This window comes from Colletotrichum karsti, assembly GCF_011947395.1.
Source record: "Colletotrichum karsti strain CkLH20 chromosome Unknown Scaffold10, whole genome shotgun sequence".
NCBI classification, from domain to species: Eukaryota; Fungi; Ascomycota; class Sordariomycetes; order Glomerellales; family Glomerellaceae; genus Colletotrichum; species Colletotrichum karsti.
Window position 1 is genome coordinate 374600 of NW_024065910.1, and position 20786 is coordinate 395385.

The 20786-nt window shown below is 54.4% G+C and overlaps 5 protein-coding genes across 5 annotated transcripts; 1 reads left to right on the top strand and 4 right to left on the bottom strand.

Moving 5' to 3' along the window:
- Positions 1-359: 359 nt before the first annotated feature.
- On the bottom strand, positions 360-2960 carry CkaCkLH20_03969 (calcium dependent mitochondrial carrier; the record flags this gene model as incomplete). Its single annotated transcript, XM_038886688.1, has 5 exons — positions 360-912; positions 1049-1214; positions 1325-2157; positions 2351-2738; positions 2798-2960. 5 exons carry the CDS (start codon positions 2958-2960, stop codon positions 360-362), a joined length of 2103 nt encoding a protein of 700 aa, XP_038747938.1.
- A 740-nt stretch (positions 2961-3700) lies between these two features.
- CkaCkLH20_03970 (uncharacterized protein) lies at positions 3701-4712 on the top strand (the record flags this gene model as incomplete). The annotated part of the gene is made up of 2 exons (XM_038886689.1): positions 3701-3863; positions 3919-4712. The coding sequence occupies 2 exons, from the start codon at positions 3701-3703 to the stop codon at positions 4710-4712; spliced, it is 957 nt and encodes a 318-aa protein (XP_038747939.1).
- A 1197-nt stretch (positions 4713-5909) lies between these two features.
- CkaCkLH20_03971 (uncharacterized protein) lies at positions 5910-9113 on the bottom strand (the record flags this gene model as incomplete). The annotated part of the gene is made up of 1 exon (XM_038886690.1): positions 5910-9113. One exon carries the CDS (start codon positions 9111-9113, stop codon positions 5910-5912), a length of 3204 nt encoding a protein of 1067 aa, XP_038747940.1.
- A 2758-nt stretch (positions 9114-11871) lies between these two features.
- CkaCkLH20_03972 (uncharacterized protein) lies at positions 11872-12490 on the bottom strand (the record flags this gene model as incomplete). The annotated part of the gene is made up of 2 exons (XM_038886691.1): positions 11872-12092; positions 12373-12490. 2 exons carry the CDS (start codon positions 12488-12490, stop codon positions 11872-11874), a joined length of 339 nt encoding a protein of 112 aa, XP_038747941.1.
- Positions 12491-15003: 2513 nt separating this feature from the next.
- Positions 15004-15628, bottom strand: CkaCkLH20_03973 (uncharacterized protein; the record flags this gene model as incomplete). Its single annotated transcript, XM_038886692.1, has 2 exons — positions 15004-15291; positions 15359-15628. The coding sequence occupies 2 exons, from the start codon at positions 15626-15628 to the stop codon at positions 15004-15006; spliced, it is 558 nt and encodes a 185-aa protein (XP_038747942.1).
- Positions 15629-20786: the final 5158 nt, after the last annotated feature.

Genomic DNA, 20786 nt, shown 5'->3' on the forward strand with positions numbered 1-20786 from the left:
CCACGTGGCGGGCAGCCACTTACACAACGGCGTTCATCCGCATTGAGCATAGATCTCTGGGATTAATCCACTACGGCACGGCACATGGCTACCTTACCGCCAGTCCGGTTCCCTGGTCTGCTCGAGCAATCAAAAGTCTTCTGGTATCTCTCCTCCACGTCTTCCAAACGCCATGACTGCGTGCCATGTTCCTGAAACAATTGTATGAAGAGCCGCTCTCGTGGCGGCTACAGGCGATCCTCCGCATGCCTTTCGAAAATCCTCCCCTGCTTCCACTCTTTCTGGTCCCTTCTGGCCGCTGTCATCAATCCAGCCTTGACCATAGATCAATCCCCTTATTTCCAATCCTTTCTTCCTCTTCACTCCAATTCAAGGAGCTTCTTTGTATTCTCATACACAACCCAGGTAATGCTCAGTGCTGGAGCAACCTTGAGGAGATTAGGGGTGAGGCCCTTATACATGCCCCGCACGCCCTCATTCTTAAGCGTCTTTTGGGCAACATCCCAGATGCCGGTATATGTGGCCGGGTGCATAGCTGTGCCTTGTGTTTGTAGTCGCGTGCGCAGGACGTTGAGAGGGTACACCACTGATGCTCCAAAAGCACCGCTGGTAGCCCCAATAATGCCAGTCATGATGTTGCCCGGCTTGACATCTTCCTCGTGTATGCCTCGGTATTTTGACATGTAACTCTTGTAAGAATTCTTGAGAAATTCAAACGTACCCATATCGATGGCACTGTAGGGGAACATGCCCATCAGACCCATGGTAACACCACGGTATGCACTGCGCATTCCACCAGCTTGCCACATCTTCTTGGCGGTATCAAGAACAAGGGCATTTCCCGTGAGGCCGCCTTGCACTGTGGATGTTTGGAGGCGGAACTTCAGCGTATCAAGGGGATACACACAGAATCTACACGGTGGTTAATGATGGAAACAAAGACGGGAATAACAAAGAAACATATTGACAACGGCATAATTGAATGAAACGGCCAACAACGACAGGGATGGAGCTGCGACAATGGTGTGGAAACGGACGAAAGACTTACTGCGCGACCATGCCAGCAACACCACCCGAAACAAATTTCGAATATCCGTTGATCTGCTTTGGGTCGTCGTGGCCCTCGAGCTTAGCGAGAGTGCGTTTTGCGGCCTCGTAGGATCCGAATTTGATGGCGCTTTCGGGCATGATTTTGATGACGTTGAGTCCGTTGCCTTGACTCGGTCAGTAAATGCACACGGTAAACAAGCTTCGACGGCATCGCCCTCAGCCGAAAGATGACTCGAGAGGGCCGCCAGACATCACCAGAGTGACAAATTCATACCTGCAAAGAGACTCCGCATGCCGCCGGCCTTCCAGAGATCCTTGACCGCATCTCCGAATGGCCGCACGGCGTTGCGAAGAGCATCTACCGGGCGCCCTTGCCTGAAGGCGCTGGCAGCGGTCTCGGTGCTTGCTCTCGTGTTCACCAACAGGTACACCTTGAGGCGATCGAGAGGCGCGGTGGCAGTTCGCGAAAGTCCTCCGGCGACGGCACCCGCGACGAAGTAACCTGGATCAGGGGCGAAGTCAGTCAGTCTCTTGGTCTTGCGTTCAGCAGTTGCATCTGAGCTGGAGCCTTGCTCGGAGCCTAAGACCGGTTTCGCTTGGGAGGTGCCGACGCCGGGGATTTGTCGTATTGTCGCGATGCCGGTGAGCTTGTCGTCCGCGGCCTTGACGCCCGCCTGGAGTACCGCCGCTGCCGCCATGTCGACGTCCGCGCCGTCGGTGACTTTCGGGTGTTTTGATGTCGGTATTGACGCTATTGCTGCTGTGGGATCTGTAAAGCTGCTTGGTGAAGTCTGTTGTTCTGGTTTCGATGAGGTGGGTATTTTCGCAATATCGGGAACGGATGCTTCCTCCTGCGGAGGCACCGTTTGGCCGTCCTTGTCTGTGAGGGGCTCGACAGGAGTCTCACGGTCCGAAGGAGATGCGATCCTTAAAATGGATCCAAAGAGGGTTTGCAGAAGGAAGCCGGTCGTACCTAAGCCTTCAAGTGTCTCTTCCGACACCATCGAGTCGCCCTCTGCTGTGAGGGTGACTATGGAAGAATAAAAGTCCATCACAGCCTTGAGAGGTGCGTGGCCATTATGTATCGGCATGAACAAAAGAAAGTCCCTAAAGGAGAGAGGGGTCAGTGAATGTTCAACCACAACGTCAATATCTCAAGTACAGACGGAAGGAGCCATCGTACTGCCGAAGCATTCCACGATCTCATCTCCACCCCAAGCTGCACTGGATACCACAACCCCTGAGGCCCGCCAGCCTGTCGCCCAGCGTAAACTCCTGCGACGAAAGAAAGAAAGCTCACCTCCACTCCTCGAAGCTGATGAAGCCGTCGTTGTTCATGTCGATATCGCCAAAGAAGGCGCTGAGCTTGCGCATGGGCACGACAAGCCCAGCCCGTCTGAAGGCCTCCTGCAGCTCCGACTTGTCGAGTCGTCCATTGTTGTCTTTGTCTATCGACTGGAACAAGATCATGAGCTGTTTCTCGGTCTGCTCGACGAAGGTGCGGAACTCTGGCGGCAGGACGTCGTTAGCACCGTTCCCGGACCCCGTGACAGGGGAACCCAGGCGATAGCTCCAGCCTCGGGACGACTTCAACTCGCAAAGCTCACCTTCGTATTGAATTTTGCCGTCGGCGTTGGTGTCGACGACGGTCATGATCCTCCTCAACATGTCCTCCGCGTTCTTCATAGCTGTAAGCGCAACATCAGCCAAGCCGCAGAGCAAGCGCCGGACAAAGAAAGATGCTGACGGTGATCGATCCTGTTCAGGCCCTTCTGCAGCCCCTTAAAGTCGAGGTAGCCGGTGCCCTGGACGTCCAATTCCTTCCAAAAATCCTCCACGCGCTTATCGCGCTGGTTCTGGGACTCGTCCACACCCATCTCGAGCTCGGTAACCCATTCTGTCACCCCCATGGCAGCGGCGGCATCAGGATGCAGGGCAGTAGAGTCGGGGCTTCGGTTTCGACGCGGGATTCATGGGGCGGCGTCGACGGTCTCGGGTTCGAGGAAGATTCAAATCGCGCGGAGGGTGGTTTCGATAGGTATGTTTTTTTTGGTCTCATGAAGACATGGCGGGGGGAAAAAAGGGTGTTGTCGCGACACTTGCAGCTGCAAGTCACAGGACTGACGTAGGAGGGATCGTGAGGTGCGTCGACCAAGAAAAAGCAGCACCCGCCTGCCGCAAATGGTTCGCGCCAAAGCCACACCTCCCACAGCGTCGAAAGCTCGGCAACAGCTGGCATGGGGGGGGTTCTGCTGGCAGTCTGGCACGCTGGGGGTTCCACAGGCGAGACAAGCGAGGCAATCAGCTGCCGCCAATTAGCAGTGCTTCCGGAGCTTTTAGTGCTCCAGAGCTTCTGGACAGTGGGGTTTCATTCCATAGGTTCCAGGTTGGATCTTGGGTTTCCATTCCCGTCTGCCCGCTGCCCGCCCGTCCCGGACATATTCCGTCCAGTCTTATCGTTATCGTTATCGGATGACACCGCCACAGATCTGTCCAATCACCGCCACAGACCCTTGACCTCCGTTGAAGATGTCACTGCCAGCCTTTTCCAATACTCAGATTCAACTTGACGCCGCAGCTTCGCTCCAGAAGACACTTCCAACACGAATCATGACACGGGGCCTTGTTTGAATATCATCGCCGGCTCACTATGGCTGCAAACTACTGGGAGTCGACCCAGCGTCGCTTCTGGCTCTTCTCCAAAGATGAGCTCGGCGCAGTCCGACAGAAACTCGAAGACGAGAATGCCGACCTCGCCAAGATGTTCCCTCTTCCGAAGACGCAGCAGCACCTAGGCATATTCTTCAACCAGCGTTTGTTCTACTGGTCCTGGAGGTCTTGACGTTCCGCTAACACGCTACCGTACAGAGGTCAACCGTCTCGGCAAACGAATGGTCGTCCGCCAACAGGCCATGGCCACCGCCCAGGTCTACATCAAGCGCTTCTACACAAAAGTCGAGATCCGCCGAACGAACCCCTACCTCGTCGTAGCCACTGCCCTCTACCTCGCCTGTAAGATGGAGGAATGCCCACAGCACATCCGATTGATCGTCAGCGAGGCCCGCTCGCTGTGGCCCGATTTCCTCGGACTCGACACCTCCAAGCTCGGCGAGTGCGAGTTCTTTATGATATCCGAGATGAGCTCCCAGCTTATCGTGTACCAACCCTACCGGACCATGAAAAACTACCAGCAAGAGCTGGCTCTGACCCAGGAGGACATCGCGCTGGGCTGGTCAATCATCAACGACCACTACATGACGGACCTACCTCTTCTCTACCCGCCACACACCATCGCGCTGACCGCAATCCTGCTCGTGCTGGTTCTGAGGCCGTCTTCTACCATGTCAGGGTCGAACCAACCCACGGCGGCGGGCATTGCTGCTGCGAGTGCGGCGCTGGCCCAGGCCCAGGGTAGAGCACCGGGACTACCCCCGACGCCAGGAACTCCGAACCCCGCGGATAAGGAGAAGCAGCCGGAGCAGAGATTCGGCCGGGTCCAGAGGTACGGCGCCTGGCTGGCGGAGAGCAATGTCGACATCGCCGCCATGGTCGACTGCACCCAGGAGCTTATTGCGTTCTACGATTGTCATGAGCAGTACAACGACAAGATCACGCGAGAACAGATCAACCGCTTCGTCAAAGCTAGAGGGCTTGACAAGTGAGATGGGCGACCTCACTAGGTTACAAGCCAATAGAGAAGCACATTGGCAGCGCTTAACAAGACAGGCACAACGACGCGAACGCGTCCGACCACCCGCGCCGCCAGCCTTCCCACGTACGCTACCAAAGCTGAGAAGTGGAGGACTTCTCTTAGCATCGTCGGCAGTACTGTTCAATACCAAAGCGAATGGCATCACTCTCATAAGAAATGCCGGTAGCCCGCGACACGGAAAGGCTGACTTGACTGCGCACGGCATGCCTCATATAAAGATGCTGTGCGGGGAGGAGTATTATGCGGATAGGCAGCTATTCTGCAACAGGATTTGGTCCAGACGTTTCCGAAATCCCATCGTGGTCTGGAAACCATCCCCAATAATCACTATCTGTATTCGTCGCCTGCATCAATGAGTGCGGCTGAATTCGACCTTGAAAGAATAGGTCCATCTGATTCTGATTACAACACAGAATGCCCCGCTGCTTATTGAAAGTCGAACATCAGTCACATGCGCGGCAAGGACTGTCATTGATGATACAACAAAATATGAACTTATGGAACCGAGTGTGTTGTTACATCTCTCAAGTGGTCTTTGACGTGCTTAAATCTCCACCTCCTTAATTGAAATAATCACATACCTACCAAAAATGCTGATGATTCCATACGGCAATGTGCCCGCACCATCAAATTGTGCAGGGCCTCCACTGAACCAGTCAGCAGACGCGGGCTGCCACAACACTGTCGCCTCATTTCCACGACTTTTCCCCATACCGAGGTCCACGACTCCCTCGAGATGTGCTACACCACGATACGGATGTTCTGGGGAGATCCCCAGCGTCCCTGATCATTTATCCCCGGAATACACTCTGCGGCCTTTCTGGGCCGTGATTTCTCCCGTGCGAAGTCTTAAACGGGCTGAGCTCGATCGTCTTCGGCACTGGCGACGTCGGATCCGAGCTACCGGCCTGCTGAACGAGCACTGTGGGCGCAAGGGCTTTTGACTACGCGTGTCGGATTTGTTCTAGACCTTATCAGGCCAGTTTAAGTATACGAATGAGCCGAGATTGACCTTGCTGAAACTCAACATCACAACGATCCCGTCCGTCGAAAACCGTACTCATGTGCTACTTCTCTTGCCTCGACGACCGGAGGTGACGTTCCAGTATCGCGTTTCTCCAGGTATGTCGGGTTATCGTCTCATCGGCTACATCCACCAATAGTGTGCGCAGACATAGCCCAAGTTGACTTCCGGCAGTTCATACCCAATCTCCTTGAGAGCATCGAGGTCGCTTGAGAACTTTCCGATATCCACCGCCTCTAAAAAGTCCGGCGTTTTGTCGGGGAACATGTCCTGAACACCTCCGTCCTTTTCAGGGTCGACAAAGTCTCCAAACATCCAAGTCTCCAAAGCTTCCTGGTCGCGTCCATCGTGTGATAGACGGAAGAAATTGTCCTCCTGGCCTTTCAATCGGTTATTCGCGCCCAGCACAGGGCGCATGAAAGGTGTTGCGCCCGGGCCGGGGACAACCTCTGGCAACACAAGAGGCGCACCCAGTAGAGTCCGGAGAAGGAATGCGTCGTTGACCTCTGCGTATATGATGGAGCAGTAGAGTGCGCCGCCGTTATCGCCGCGGCTGTGAACCATGGAGATGCCATAGTAAGCCACCGAAATGAGATAATCTGGCTGTGGCGTCTCGTCCATGACACCAGCGGCGATGAAAGACGCCAAGGTTTCTTCCACTCTTTGCCTATCATCCTGCGCATCAAATGGTCGTCCTCCCTTCCGCTGCAACTCATGGAGCAGGAAGCAACGCCATGCGAGCATAATGTTATCGGAAACGTGAAGAGCAGCGGGTGATTCCGACTTGTCCTCGCCGACCCGCGCGTGCTTTTGCAAAAGACCTCGTATCAACAGGAATCGTTTGTTCCTCAGTTCAATGTCCGAACGACCCCGTCTCTGATATCGGTCATTGCACGCCCCAAGCAGAACGTAGGTTGCATCCAGTCCGTCGTAGGTTCCAGTAGACTTCAGCCAGTCTTCGACGTAGTCGTAGAAACGATAGAAGGTTGCCTCGAACAAGAACTTATTCTGAAGACTAACTCCTTTGCAATATGATAGCAGAAGGAGGTCTCTGGTTTTGTCGATAGCATGTCGATGGATGAGGGGCAGGAGATCGTTGATCATCTGTTTGACACATCCGTCCTCCGAGTCCAAGTGGTCTTCCATCATTAGCCAAATCCTTTGGAGAGGACGAGCATCGTATCCAGTAGCCGAACGTAGGACCAGTTCTCCTTTGACAAAGACTGAGAGTAAATCCCCGGGCCCCAACATGTACTCGCCGAAGAGATCCCTTCCCTCGTTACTGTCCAGAAAGTCGAGAGTGGTTCTGTGCATGAACTCCACGACCATGGAGTCCCACTCAATGACTCTCCAGTTATCGTCCGGAAATTCTGTCAAATAATTCAGTTCCCTGATTTTGCGGACCTGTAGGAGACCCGCGGAGACCGGCAAGAGTGTTCTGAACGTGTTTTCACACATCGCAATAAGCTTCTGAACTGGCAAGATCTTGTCCGATTTTGTGAAAGTTTCCAGAGTCTCATCCTCTGTTACCGAGAGTGTTGTGATGTTGCATTCATTCATTTCTCCTGCGTGGCGAGCCATCTGAAAGTACCGCGCTGCTTGCTTGATGTATTTCTTGTTGTTCCCGCCCAACCTGGACCACATGTCCTTATACAGGGTCATCAGGTCCGGTGGCAGCTCAATGATGCGGTCGTAAATGTCCTCCCAGGTTTCGTTAAACTCCTCGATCCCGGCTTTGACGTTCTGTAGAACGACGTAAACCCAGATGAAAACGCCTTCTGCTTTCCAGGAGATCTCCTCTGCTATCTTTCGGAGCAAGCCGTCTTCTGACCGGACGTTGATGCTTCCAAGGACGTCGGTGGTGTAGTGGAAGATGTCACCGAATGTGAAATCCTGCATTCGCAGCATGGGGCTTGACCCAAATCTGTCTACGAACACGCGCTCAGGACGACTGGAGACGCAGACCTTCACCCGATCTTCCGCAGCCAACTTTTCCAGGAGATAAAATAGCGTGCTCATTCCCCCGTGTGGCTTTGAAAGCTCGTCCAAGCCATCCAGGAGAATGAGGTGCGCTCGCGGTGAGGTGCGAATGGCTTGAAATAGGAGTTTTTCCGAGTCATCTATATCCCAATCGGATACCTCCCTCTTCATCTGGAGCGTAGGATTATCTCGGAGAAACTGATAGGCAAGATGAGTGTCTTCGGACAATACCTGATGCAGAAGAGAGCAGAGCAATCCATGTAGACTTTGTTGCAGAGGTGTTCCAGGCTTCCATATAAAATGTGAGATTATCATACATCGGGGATTCCAACCCCGAAGCGCGTTCTCAGTTCGTTCGTCGGTCGCAATGAACTTCATCAAGGTACTCTTTCCAGACCCGGGTTTTCCGCTGATCCAGTACAGGCGACGATCGTCACGTTGGAGCCATCCGGCCAGATCTGCTTCTCGTCTCGCCCGTTTGGAGTCTTCCGTGACCGTACCTTGCCAGATTCGATGCAATGAATCTGTGCTCGATATCATGGATTCTGCGTTGCTATGGACGTCATCGCTATGGATGCTGTCGCTATGAATGCTGTCGCTCTCGATGTCTTCAAATATCCATTTTAACGTTTTCACGTGCCTCTTCGGGACGCTGTTCTTCCGCTCGTCCATCCCTGGGTACTTCAGACTCTCCAAAAGTTTCTCATAAGCCTGCTTCTCATGGTTTCTCGTTTCGAACACGTCTGCTTGCTCCGCGAGGACCTGGCGCGTTTCGACGTGCTCAGCAGTGACGTGGTCTGGAACTTGTCGGATGAGATCTTCGATAGCCCTCGAACGTCGCTCATAAGTTGCGACAAGGGTCTTTTGTTCCTGAGACAGACTTTCGTAGGCGGCACGGTGGAGCTCGCCTGATTCGATGCACTCGTCAAGTATCTGGACGATCACAGCCGAGTCCATGGCGGTTTTCGAAGTCTCAAGTCGGGCCTTGACCTTCTCAAGGCGGCTTTTTCGCCGCATGGTCTTCACAGTCGACTTCATGGCAGCGAAAACACCGCCCTTTTGAGGTGAGATGTCGGTCACCACCTTCTCCACATCTTTGGCACATTCAACGCAGTTGGCAGCAAGAGCTCGAAGGCGAGCCTCCGCTTCCGTGGGTTTCGGACGCTGCTGTGACAGCATCGTCTGCAGAATGTCGGATGTTTGCCGGGTGTTCTTTGCGTTCTCGTTGAGGTCGGGGTCCGCATTGCCGGTGTCGAGAATTCCTTTGCATAGCTTGACGGTGTCCAGGGCAAAGGTGATTACCGCCATGACATTGCAGGCTATTCCCAAGCCTTCGAGGCCCGACATGATGACGACGGAGATGCTAAAGCGAGGCGCCGGTTTGTTGACAGGTATCTCGGGATAAATGTTTCTCTATCGAAACCAAATTGCTTATCGACAACTTGCCGACAGCGAAATAAAAGCTCGTCGGAACGAGGACTTGATCGCGTTGTTGAGGCCCAAGACTGGCAGTGCAGTGGAGAAATGAGGATGATGTTGGACGTTGGTCGTAAGCAAAGAGGGGCGGAGAAGAGACCATGTCATGTGGTGATTGGCACGGATAGGTAAGACCCCGGTATAAACCACATCAGGTAGGTAGGCGCCTGCTGCCTTCTGCATGCGTTTCGTTTACTGTGTGTAATACTGCATGAGGCAGTGGCCACCTCACTCACTCACATCTGCAGCCGCAGCGACAGAGCTGTTCCCGCGAGAGGCACGATCGTACCTAGTAGTGAGAAAGTACACAGTGAGGAAGGTCGCAACGGCAAGTGCAATCGGGCTGCGAATCACAAAAGTCCATAGCTCTTGTGGTGATTCAAGAAGTGGACGTACAAAGCGAAAGTCGATGTAGACGAGGGATTACGAAGTAGATGCTCCTCGGGGAAAACATATCTAATGGTGACAGTCAGTTATTCGATATTGCCTGAGAAAGAAAAAGGATTTCGAGAACGTCTTGATATATCTTCTGCCGCATCTTATTTGTCCGGTCTTGCATGCAGTTTGCCGTGCACGAGTGCATATGTATGCTACTCCTCAGGAGACGTAGGCGAGAAAAGAGTCGTCGCAAGATGTAAAGAACCTATGACATAGTACTCCGTTACCACCAATTCTCTAGAATCAACATAAAAGAACCTCCCACCGCATCATTTCCGGAATCGTCGCAAGATGCAGGATGCAAGATGGAGTTCCCAGAGAGCCGTCGCGAGACATCCAATCCTGCTCTCCAAGCCCCAAGGAGTCAAGTACACTCTACGAACGTCATGTCTTTCAAAGCGAAAAACGCAACGGTGAACAAGTGAAGTCGACATGAATACGACGACGAAGTTGGTGTATTGGATCTGAATACGCGTTACCTGGCGGACGGAGACGATCAAGGATAGGGATACATGTTCAGAAACCCCCCATCAAGTTCGGTGCAGTATCAAACAGATCGAAAACAGTCGCACTCCCAGCACGTGAAGACTGCTTCCTGTCAGTCACCTCAACAATCTAAACATGTATGAAAACCACTGGATGTTGTTGCTCAATGGCTGAAGAGGGCCCGTCTTCCTCCCCTTATACCCACCAAAACCGGCGCAAGACACGATACAATACTGGTATAAAATAAACCACTCCCCCCGAAGCTCATGATCCCCTCGACAGATTCGCCATGCTATCTCTTGCTCGGGGATTAAACTTGGCCGATATTGATGTCTGGCTCTCTACCCACGTAAATCAGTACGTGTTCCGGTTCGAACAAGGCGAATTGATGCTGGCTGTCGAGAACAACCGCACCGAGCTTCCAGTTCCACGATATTCGGATTTGTAGACACATAAGACAAAGACGGACGGTGATTATGTACTACAAACTCCAGAGAGAAACGCGTTCCGATCTTGGTATGTCTTGATGATATGCCAGATGGACCATCGTACCAAGGAAAAGCTGAAGGTATCGGCTGCTCCCAGAAAGAAAAAAAGATTCGCTCGCTGTCTGTCGCGTGTGTCTTTCTCGGCACTCATTAGAGACCACGTCCCCAATATATACACACTCACGGAGCTTCACCCCGATAAACAACTGATTCGTCACACACCGGCAGACTCGATAGAAGCCCCGCCCCTCTTAGAGATATAAAAAGCCGTGTTGGAGTATCCTACCTTGCACCTGAAAGAGCAGGCGCGATACGGGCCCGAGATTCCGGTGTTCTCTGAAACCGGTCGTTTTGAAGTGGTATGTCGATTGCTTTGCAAAGTTGGTCGACCCTAACTTCCGAGAATGTCATGCTGCTCAAAGTCATCAATGTAAATCTATTCACGCGGGATCTTGTTGAAGATGTTGGCGGTGCATTGGGTCCGAATATCTCTCGGATGGCGGGCGGAGGTGATGATGGACACCTATTCGGAGAGCACGTCGGTTGGGCACGATGAATAGCTGAAAACGCGTATTCGATGCCACAAGACTGTGTATCATCGCCTAGTCCGTTCTTCCAGCGGAGAAATCCACACCCGAATGTTATTTCTGCTGAGTGGATGGGGAGTTGGCCCAGCCCTATTTTATATATAGGGGCGTGTCCATGCTCAGGCGCTGACGAGTGCACCACTTCAGCCCAGCACGGGACGTGATATGATATCCCTTGCTCTCTTCACTTGTCCACCAAGAACATGCAAAAGTTCACGGGGTTAGTCAGGCACCTATCCCAACCATCACGTCGCGTGGTGTTGATGTAAACTGATCAATTTCCGACCCAGCCTAACATGATACAATTACACTTCCTTACACCCCGAACCCATGCAATCTCCCCAAACCCCATCAAGTCCAAACACACAAAACTCCTCCAAGCCGCAGCACAGCGTACGCCTTCAAACGCACATCGGTCTGGTTTCCGTAGCGAATACGTTTCCGTAAAAGGGGCGGGGCGGGACGACGACGGTGTTCAGGATTTCCCTCTCAAGCAGGGTAAAACCTTCTTCGGACGGGGGGGGGTTCGGGTTCAAGTTCAAAACCCTTTTTTTTCATGCTGGGGAAGACAAGTACGAATAAGCAATACAGAACACACACAACGACAAGACGTCCCCTTGGTTTTGCGGATTACAACCCCTCTCTCATGCTCGTACCGGCCTTGCTCGTCTCCTCGGCGGCCCGCTTGGTGCGCTCCGCCAGGGTCTTGGGGTCGACGCCCTCGTGGCTGCGGTCGGCCTTGATGGCCTCCTCGCTGTCGGAGGCGAGCTCGGGCTTCCAGTGGCCCTTGCCCTGCTTCTGCTTGGAGAGGGAGTCTTGCTTGTGCTTCTCGTGGATCTGCTCGTCCGAGTCTGCGTCGTGGGGTCAGGTGTTAGCATACTTATCCATTTACTTTTGCGTTTCGTGCAGATGGACTGGGAAGGGATAGCTGGGTAGGGCTGAAGGGATGGGTTGATGATGATGATAATTGCGAGGATGAAGATGATGATGGCATGAACGGGTGGGGTAATGTAGCTTGGACACCCAGCCCGTCGTCACACCAGACCTCGCGAGATGCCATTGACGACGAGCTTTCAATACCGCCCAACAACCAACGAGGGCAGAAGAAACATTGGGAAGAAAGTGACTCACGTCCAGCAGACTCCTTCAAACCGACGATTCTCGTCGTCGAGATGCGGGCGGTCTGTCTACCGACGGCGAAGGCGCCGCGCGCGATGGGGGCGGAAGCGAGGACGAAGCGGGAAGCCATTGTGATGTGTTTCGTTTTTTTCTGTTGTTACTGCAGGCGATTTTCTTCCCTTCTCTGTGAATTGAATTGGAATTGACTTATTGAAAATGAAAAGAGGTGAGGGAAATATTAGTTGACGAGGGAAAAAATGTAGGGAATGTGACGACGATGATGTTGTTCAAGCCCATTGCCTAGGTAAAGACGCAGGAAGCTTGCCGCATCGGTTACCCGAGAACCCGTGACGTCACTCTCATTCGCAGCTTCTCTCATTGGGAAACAATGGAAGAGTGACATGCGCTTTTCCTCAGGCCCGAGCTCCAGTGTCTCTTTCCCACCCCCCCAAAAAAGCAAAAAACGGGACCCCGGACGGATGCGGATTACGATTGCGGATTCTGTGAGGGGGACCATTCGACCAACTGCCATTCAGCGATTTGCAAAAGCTGGGGAGGTATCGGCGTTAACGGTTCAACGCCAGCTGGCGGGAGTCTTCAGCTCCAAAACAGAAGAAAGCGGGGCTTGGTTCAACTGAGGGGCGTCATCGCATCACGTGACATCCGATCCAGTCATCAGCTCAGTCCACCCGCGACAGACTCCCGGTCTTTGGCCTTCCGCGGCAGCTCGCAGGTCGCCAGACGGGCCCGTCTGTCTCATCCCGGCGGCTACGGATTGTCTGGTTGCCATTGTCAAGGGCGAGTCGAGCTGAAGAACGGGATAGATCGGGGCTGATAATGCTCTAGTATTTCATCGGGTGGCTGAGCAAAGAAATGGAGGGGTAGCCAGGGAACAACAAGCTCTCTCGCTCTCAGAGAAGAAAGGGGGTCGTAGCGGCCCCATATCATATTGCGATATTGGATATTACCATATTAGACGTCTTATTCAACCCGCATCCCGCATTGCATCGTGACCGTCAGATCTCAGGGGCAGTCATCAACTCACCTACCTACGCCGCATGACAGCCGACATGGTGAAATAAGCGCGGGGCCGTGGGGGGAGGGGATGTATTTCATCTTACTTTTCAGCATCTTCGCCTCCAGAAGGGAAACAGGGCCGACAATATTACGACCCAACGAAGGTTCAATCTCTCAGTCAGCGAGCGAGAAACCGCTGGAATCGAGGGTCCGAGACCACGAACGCTGTGATGCCGCTCGCCGTTGCAGAGTCCGTCACGATCTGCGTCAGCGTTGTGCATGCACGATCACTTTGAGGGAGACACTCAAAAACCGAAGTTGAGATGAACGTATCGTATATTGCAATTGCGCCTTGCTGGCTTCGCGCCACAAGACCGGGCGACTGAGGCCCGGATCTCTCCTTGAACACCTTTCACGTCTTGAGCATTTCCTGTACAACCACCCAAAAGAGGTATCCCTTTCTCCCAGACCCAGTAAACCACAAGAGCCATTTATCGTGCCATTCCGCTGCTCCCAAATCGACAACACACTTCTCCGAAAAATGCTCGCGAAAGTGCTCCCAGACAAGGTGTTTCCCACCACCCAACAGTTCCCAGCTCCTGAGATGCTAAACCCGTGTGACAAGAAAGCCCCTCCCAGGAGAACCAAGTAGTAGTGATGAGAACGGTCCATCGTCGAATAGTGAAAAAAATAATGAGAGAAGAGGCACAAGAAAGCAAAAGAGCGCTGCCCGATCCCTCTCCGTTTCCCCGGGAGAGTTCACCGCCAGCAGGCCACCCAGACCAAATATCATGACCAACTCCACCTTTTCCCAAAGGTATATCCCGGATCCCGATTCCAAGCTTTGGAGATTTGCCGCAAAACAATAGCAACGCATGTCTTTGCCCGCCACCGCCCCGTTTGATATTTCCCAATGTTTGAGCCCATAACAGAAACACCTGTTGCCCCCGCTCCGAACAAGTTGCTGTGAAAAGACACTCATTCTATATGTCGAGATATTCTTTTTCGGAATGACTTCGTGACCCGTCGAGCACCATGATGAGCAACTAAATTTTGGAATCATCTTGGAAAATCAAAAGTCGTCCCGCTGTCCGTGAAAAATAGATGCCGAGAATTAATTATATCCGAGAACTCCGCCGTGGTGCGATTAGGCACCGATGCAATGTCGTGAAAATGCAAAACCACACCGTGTGGAAACGCCATTCGTGCAAAGTCCAGCCTCGTCTTCCGAGGTCGGACACCGAAATGATTTTTGTCGAATTTTTTTGTAGTCGAAAGAATCCCAAGAAAGGAAAATGGTATCGATAACTTCCCGCGTCGCGCCGTGTAAAGCCTCAAAGGGAATTTTGTCGGTTAAACAGAGGTATGTCGTGTGAGGTTGTTTATACAGGGAGGAATGTCGTTTGAGCCAACAGAAGGCCGGGCCACGCCAGCAGCCCGGCCAAAAACCTTGAGGTACCCAGCCCGCAAGAGAAATCATCGATGCCATAATTTTTTTGTTCGGTGCCCGCCAAGACGATCGGCTGAAATGGCCGAATGAGTAGTCTTACACATCAGCTTGCATCGGCGCAGACGGTAGGGAGCGCCAACCCCGGCTCTCAGTTACGAGAGCGGGACGCGGCTCGTCTACCACCTGCGCATGCCTTGCTGCATCCTGGCGGGGGACACCGAAGGCGGCGGGCTGGACATCTGGATGCCAGTGGCAGGGTTAACGATGGGGATGGCGTTGCGGGCACGGGTAGCAGAAGGCTGGTGGATCTTCATGGCGGTGTGCTGGTAGGCGGGAGGAATGAAGGCGGGGGACGCGGAGTTGAGGTTGAAGGTAGCGACCTGCTGAGGCTGCTGCGTCGGAGATGACTCGGGGGAGTTGCTCGCCAGGGAGGAGCGCTCAGAAGAGCTGTGGATGGAGTTCATCTGCAAGGGTCGACGGTAATTAGTCACCGGATCTTGGGGCCTCGAATTCGGGCTCCGAGTCACTTACGTCGCTGTCGGTCAACAGGCCAGGGCAGAATTCCATGTCGTCCTCGAGGTCGAACGAGCGGCCAGCCTCGAACTTTGTGCGGAAAGCGTTGATGGAAGCAGTCTCGGTGAGCTCCTTCATGCTGCGAACACCGCGGAACTGCTTGTGGGCGTTCTGGGAGACGGAGAGCCTGGGTTGTCTGCGATTGCGGCCGCCATGGTGGTTGTGAGAGGCGCCGGGGACGGCGGGGGTAGGATGCGCCTGGTGTTGGAACGAGTAGTATGAAGACATTGTCTATAAATTTGTCGGAGTGTATCGGAGTGGGAGAATGGTCGTTGTGTGTTGTGTGTGTTGGAGGTGCGCCGTGTGTTTGGTTGGGGCGAAGTGCGTGTTGTGTGTAGCGGAATTGCGGTGGTCTTATGGGTGAGCCGAGCTTTTGCGGTATTATTGCAGGTGAAACACAAAACAATGAAACCTGCCGAGTCGACGACGTTGTGCGAGTATAAATGTATACGTTTGAAAAGGTCGAAAGTCGAGAGAAGTTGTAGCGTATGGTAATGCTTTTTCTTTTTTAGTCGGTGTATGTGAGGATCGTATTTAGAAGTGTGGTTGGTTGTGCGGTGGAAAAGGAATACGTTTGGATGGAGGGGGGAGAGAGATGTTGAAAAGTATCGGAAGGGAAGAAATCCGGAGAGAGCGATGGTTTTGTTGGATCGAGCACCGCTGTGGGAAGGGTGGGAGGACGGGTGGAAACTGGAAAGGGCAGCCGGGCAGGCGAGAGGAACGAGGAGGGCACGCCGCACGCCGCACGGAGGGCAAGGAGACAGTGGTACTGGAAGTGAGAGGAGGGAGGGATGGGAGGAGGGGGGGCAGCACGCAGCACCACGACTGGGACTGGGCCTGGGACTGGGACTGGGACTGGGGGGAGGAGGCGGTGGTGGATCCACTCTTTGTCCAATGGGAGATGATCAGAGGGGACAGTGCTCTGGTGGTGAACACTGTGGCTCCACAGCTTGACGCCATATGCGAGTTCGCCACCTGGTTTCGATTGGACGGCAGATCTCGAGCTAGAGCCGCCAGGGACTAGCGTCTCTTAGGGCGGTGGTGTAAATTTGGGGCGTGGCGCCGGCTGCCGTCAACCCTACCAGTCCAACCAGTCCTACCAGTGCGACGGACAGTATTGGTGGGGCGCTGCTGTCTGTATTTGGATGCCCTGTCTGGAACCTGGAAGGAAACGGTGAATGCGCAGCAGGGCAGGAGCGAGAGCAGGAGACAGCAGGCGACTTCCAGGTTTACGTGTACCGAAATACCTGGTCGTCCCCGCAACTTATCCACCTCACCCACATCACTTTCTCAGCATTCATTTTCTGGGCATCTGGACTGCCGTGCAGACGAAGCCAGGCGACGGGAGGCAGACGCAGCACTGGGTGCCTGGCAGCGAAAAAACACCTTCAGGTCGGAACATGACTGCAGGGCAAGCTGAGGCGTGGCATGCAGGTACTGAGGTGAGTCCCGTCCGCTTGATGCAGGCGCACTGTGGATCCAGTCCAGTCCAGCAGCAGGTCTCGTCTTGTTGTTCTTCATTTCTGCTGCCAGACGGTAGACTGACCATCATTTCAGCCCAGGTTCACACTGCACAGTCACTCACAGTACTTGGTACAGAGTACCCATCTCCCGAGACTTGCCCGGGAGCCGCCGTCTGTCCTCGCTTGTGTTGTGTTGTTGACGCTTGCGGCCACCGAGAAATTGGCTGCCCACACCAATTCATTCCAGAACCCCAGTGTGAGCGACGCTGATGGAGAATCAAATCACGCCGGAGCGACCTGGTAATGTGCCGTACGAGAAACCAGAGACGAGAGACGAGAGACGGCCGGAGAGCGGGAGATGAGAGACACGGCGCTGAAGGCGCAGCGCCTCCTTTGGCCTTGGACCACCGTCCGCTATTGCCATCCAACTTTGCCGTCCACCGTCTTGGTCTTCCGCTCTCTCCTCTCCTCTCCCACAATCCCTACCACAGTGCCTGCGGCTTGTGGTCGTCTTCTTTCTCTCTTGCCTGGTGGTGCCCTCTGGAGACGGGCGTTCACATCGACATGTCTCTCTTCTTGGTCAAATGACAACGCACCTTTTGCTCTCGGCCCTATGTGTGGTCCGACCAACGAATGTCTCGCTCTTCGTCCCGTCTTCGCTGCTCCTCCATCGGCGTCCCTTTCTTTTTTTTCCATGCCTCTGCCATTCTCTCTACTGCGGACTCTGCAGGACGACGGGCTGACGGGTACAGAACCAGAACCAAAACCAGAACAGGCGTGGGAGAGCAAGCCAAAGCCATGACCCCGAGCCACGAGCCACAGGGCAGGGCAGAGCAGGGCACCGTCCGGAATCCAGGCGGGACGCTAAAGAACCCTGGGGCGGGCTTTGTTATTGTTCCAATGTCGGTCTTGCAACAAGTTCGGCAAACTTATTCGACGGATGCTTTTTGCTTTGGCATCGGACACTTTTCCACAGAAGCGCTGTACGCAACCCGCTGCGCACAAACGTTCTCGAACTCAAGAGCCCTCGAATTGAAGGGCTGACGGAAGTCAACCTAACTGTTACCCTACTGCGAGTCTGCGATCCCCAGGGGCATCGGTCTGAAGTTCGGAAACACGAGAAACGCAGCCTAGTGTTTCCCATTCCATGCTGGCTGGAGTCTCCTCCCGGGTCCTCACACTCGGCTGGCTTCACATGGTCCGCCTACAGTGTGCGCTGGCTCAGTTGAAACCCTTCTCGACCCTCTCGCCTGGGTGGCCCTGGTCCGTCGAATCCCAACCTTTGGGGACGGGGGAGGGAGGGACCACCGGACCAGGCTGACTGATGCTGGGGAAGCAAAACAATGGCACAAGCGCCGATGACTGAGTGGTCGACGGTCGACAGTCACAACACACAGTTGGACAGACCCGACCGTCTGCAACTGGAACAGCGCTGTTGGCGGCAGAGTCCAGTGCGAGTCGATAAAGTACCGGTCAAGGTGCATAGCGTGGGATTCCAGCCACAACACACCACCTCTCGACCACACACTGTCCAACATTCACCACTGAGTGTCGACCTCGAATCGATACTGTCCACGATGTGACCCTTTGCATTGGGTACGTACACGTAAGGTACATATCAACTGTGCCTACACAGTACTGCGCTGCAGGTGGTTAGAGCCCTGGGCTGCATAACGAACAACGAGGCAGTGGCTCCTTAGCGACACGGAGGGCTGCGAGCCACCTCCACAACACTGGCAGCCAGGCGCCGAGTGGAGACAGCATGCCGCTATGACTGGTTGCTAGACCCTAGTCGCCGTGAGAATGGGAAGCAAAGAAGACTGCCCAGGTGAGAAAAAAACCTGAGAGATGATGAGCAGGCCACCAGCCTGGATTCGGAAACGTGGCGGCTGGCACGCTTCAAGATCAAGCGACAAGGCCCCGGTCCCGACTGGCTGTCGGGCGCTGCGCTGCGCTACGGTTGTGGAGACTGCCTGACTCCTTAGGCACCAAGCAGGTACGAATACATCACAGTGTGCGCTTGCCACCTGCAGCCCGCCCGGTCAGGAAATCATTTTCGAAAATCCAAGACAGGTACGTACCGCAACACAGTCTTACCCACCTTTTATCCTTGAGCCAGAAACATGTCGGCACTGACCACTAACAGCGGGGCAACCGTCGAAATGTCACTGGCACTCCACTCTCTTCATCGTCACACTCTCAGAGACACACCACACGCACACGGACCGTCACTCGCCCTCTCCTCTCACTCACTGTGCTCTCACACTCACCTCACACTCAACTCAACTCAACTCACCTCACTCATCATTCACGCAGATCTCGCTGTGAGAGTTTGTCGCCGCCCGCCGCCATCGTCATTCGCTGCCCCTCCCCCTCTCTCACCCCAGCATCATCCGTCAGTGGCCAACTGATGAACATGCCATGATGGCACTCCACGACCTTGTTATCGATCCATACCATTCACCACTTCTCCATTCTCGGCTTTCATCATCTTCACCACCCGACGGCCAAGCAACGGCTGCCGTCCGACTGCCGATGCACGATACAGTGGACGAGATGCGAAAGACTCAAGGTTAGACTCGACATGCCATGCAACACCCGTCAACTCAACCATCCCCTCTATTTCGTACGGATACGGCTTCAAGATTCCCCTTCCCGCCCTCGGCGCGCCAACGTCCATCTTCTAGACCGCAGGGGACCTCCCGTTCGCCAACGCCCAACGTGGGATTGGTGTGGCACCCGTCTCCTCAATCGCATCGAACAGCTTGCATGAAGCGGACGGGCCTCTTGGGCGACCGCGCCATTGACCACCCGGGGGCAGACCCTGGAAAACTGCTCAACTGCTGTCTCTCCCATCGTGGCACAGCACCGCCTCCCTGTCCCAACGACCTTCTTCCCCATCGACATTGATGGCTGTGAAGGCTTCAATGCTGCCCCTGCCGCAGAGGCCAATCTGCCAAGATGAATCGTTACAGGCCACCGCGGCTGGGGCATGAAGATGGGAAACCGTCATGAGACAGCTGACGATGCCTTCGTGATCTCTCCGGTGGAGCTGCGGGGGAGAAGAAGGGGATTCCAGCCCACGAAAGGGGCGAACATCAACATTCTCATTCCCATTCCCAGTTCGAGTTCGTGCGCCTCTCGTCACCCCACGCACGGCGGTCGCCTCTGCCGTCACACTCAGAGTCTCACCCGTCCCGCCGCCGCCGTCGCCTTACCGCTAGAGTCACCCGCCTCAATCTATCGTCTGCACTTGCTGTTCGGCGTCGGCGGGCGGTACAAACACGGGACTCCCCCATGCGACGTAACAAGCTTCTGGTTCCGTTCCCGTACCGTTTTCCCTTCCATTCGTCAATGGCGCCTGGGACGCTGGGACGGAGGGGAACCAGGTGCTATTTTGGTGGCACAGTAGCGGCTCCCCGTGCTACAGTGCTAGCTGGTCTTCAAGACGTAGCAGATGTCCAGGGCTCAAGGGTTCCTGGATTCCTTTCCCCCTCGTGCCTGCGTACTGCGTAGTTGGAGGACCCTTCTTGCCTTCCAGCGGCGGCAGCAGAAGCAGGCAGGTCGCCCGCCCGCCCGCCGCTCCAGGGCTTTTCAGGGCTGCTGGTCTTCCTCGATCGAGGCAGGATTGGCACTTTCATCCTTGATGTCGATTCCTCCCAGGACATCCCGAGAAGAAGCGGATCTCACAGCCCAATGCCTGCAGCAAGGCAAGACCAACAACCTCACGCAGCAGGGCCTGGAAGCCTGGAAAAGAAAGTTGGATGTGTGGGGATCATCTTATCAGGTCTTCCCATTGAGTTCTGCCTCTGCCCGTCACACACTTCACATCGTGAAGGGCGAAGCAGCCAATCCAGTCTCGTCGCCCTACACCCCAAAGGCACAAGCTTCTCTTGGAAAGGAAGCAAACGACGACGACGGCG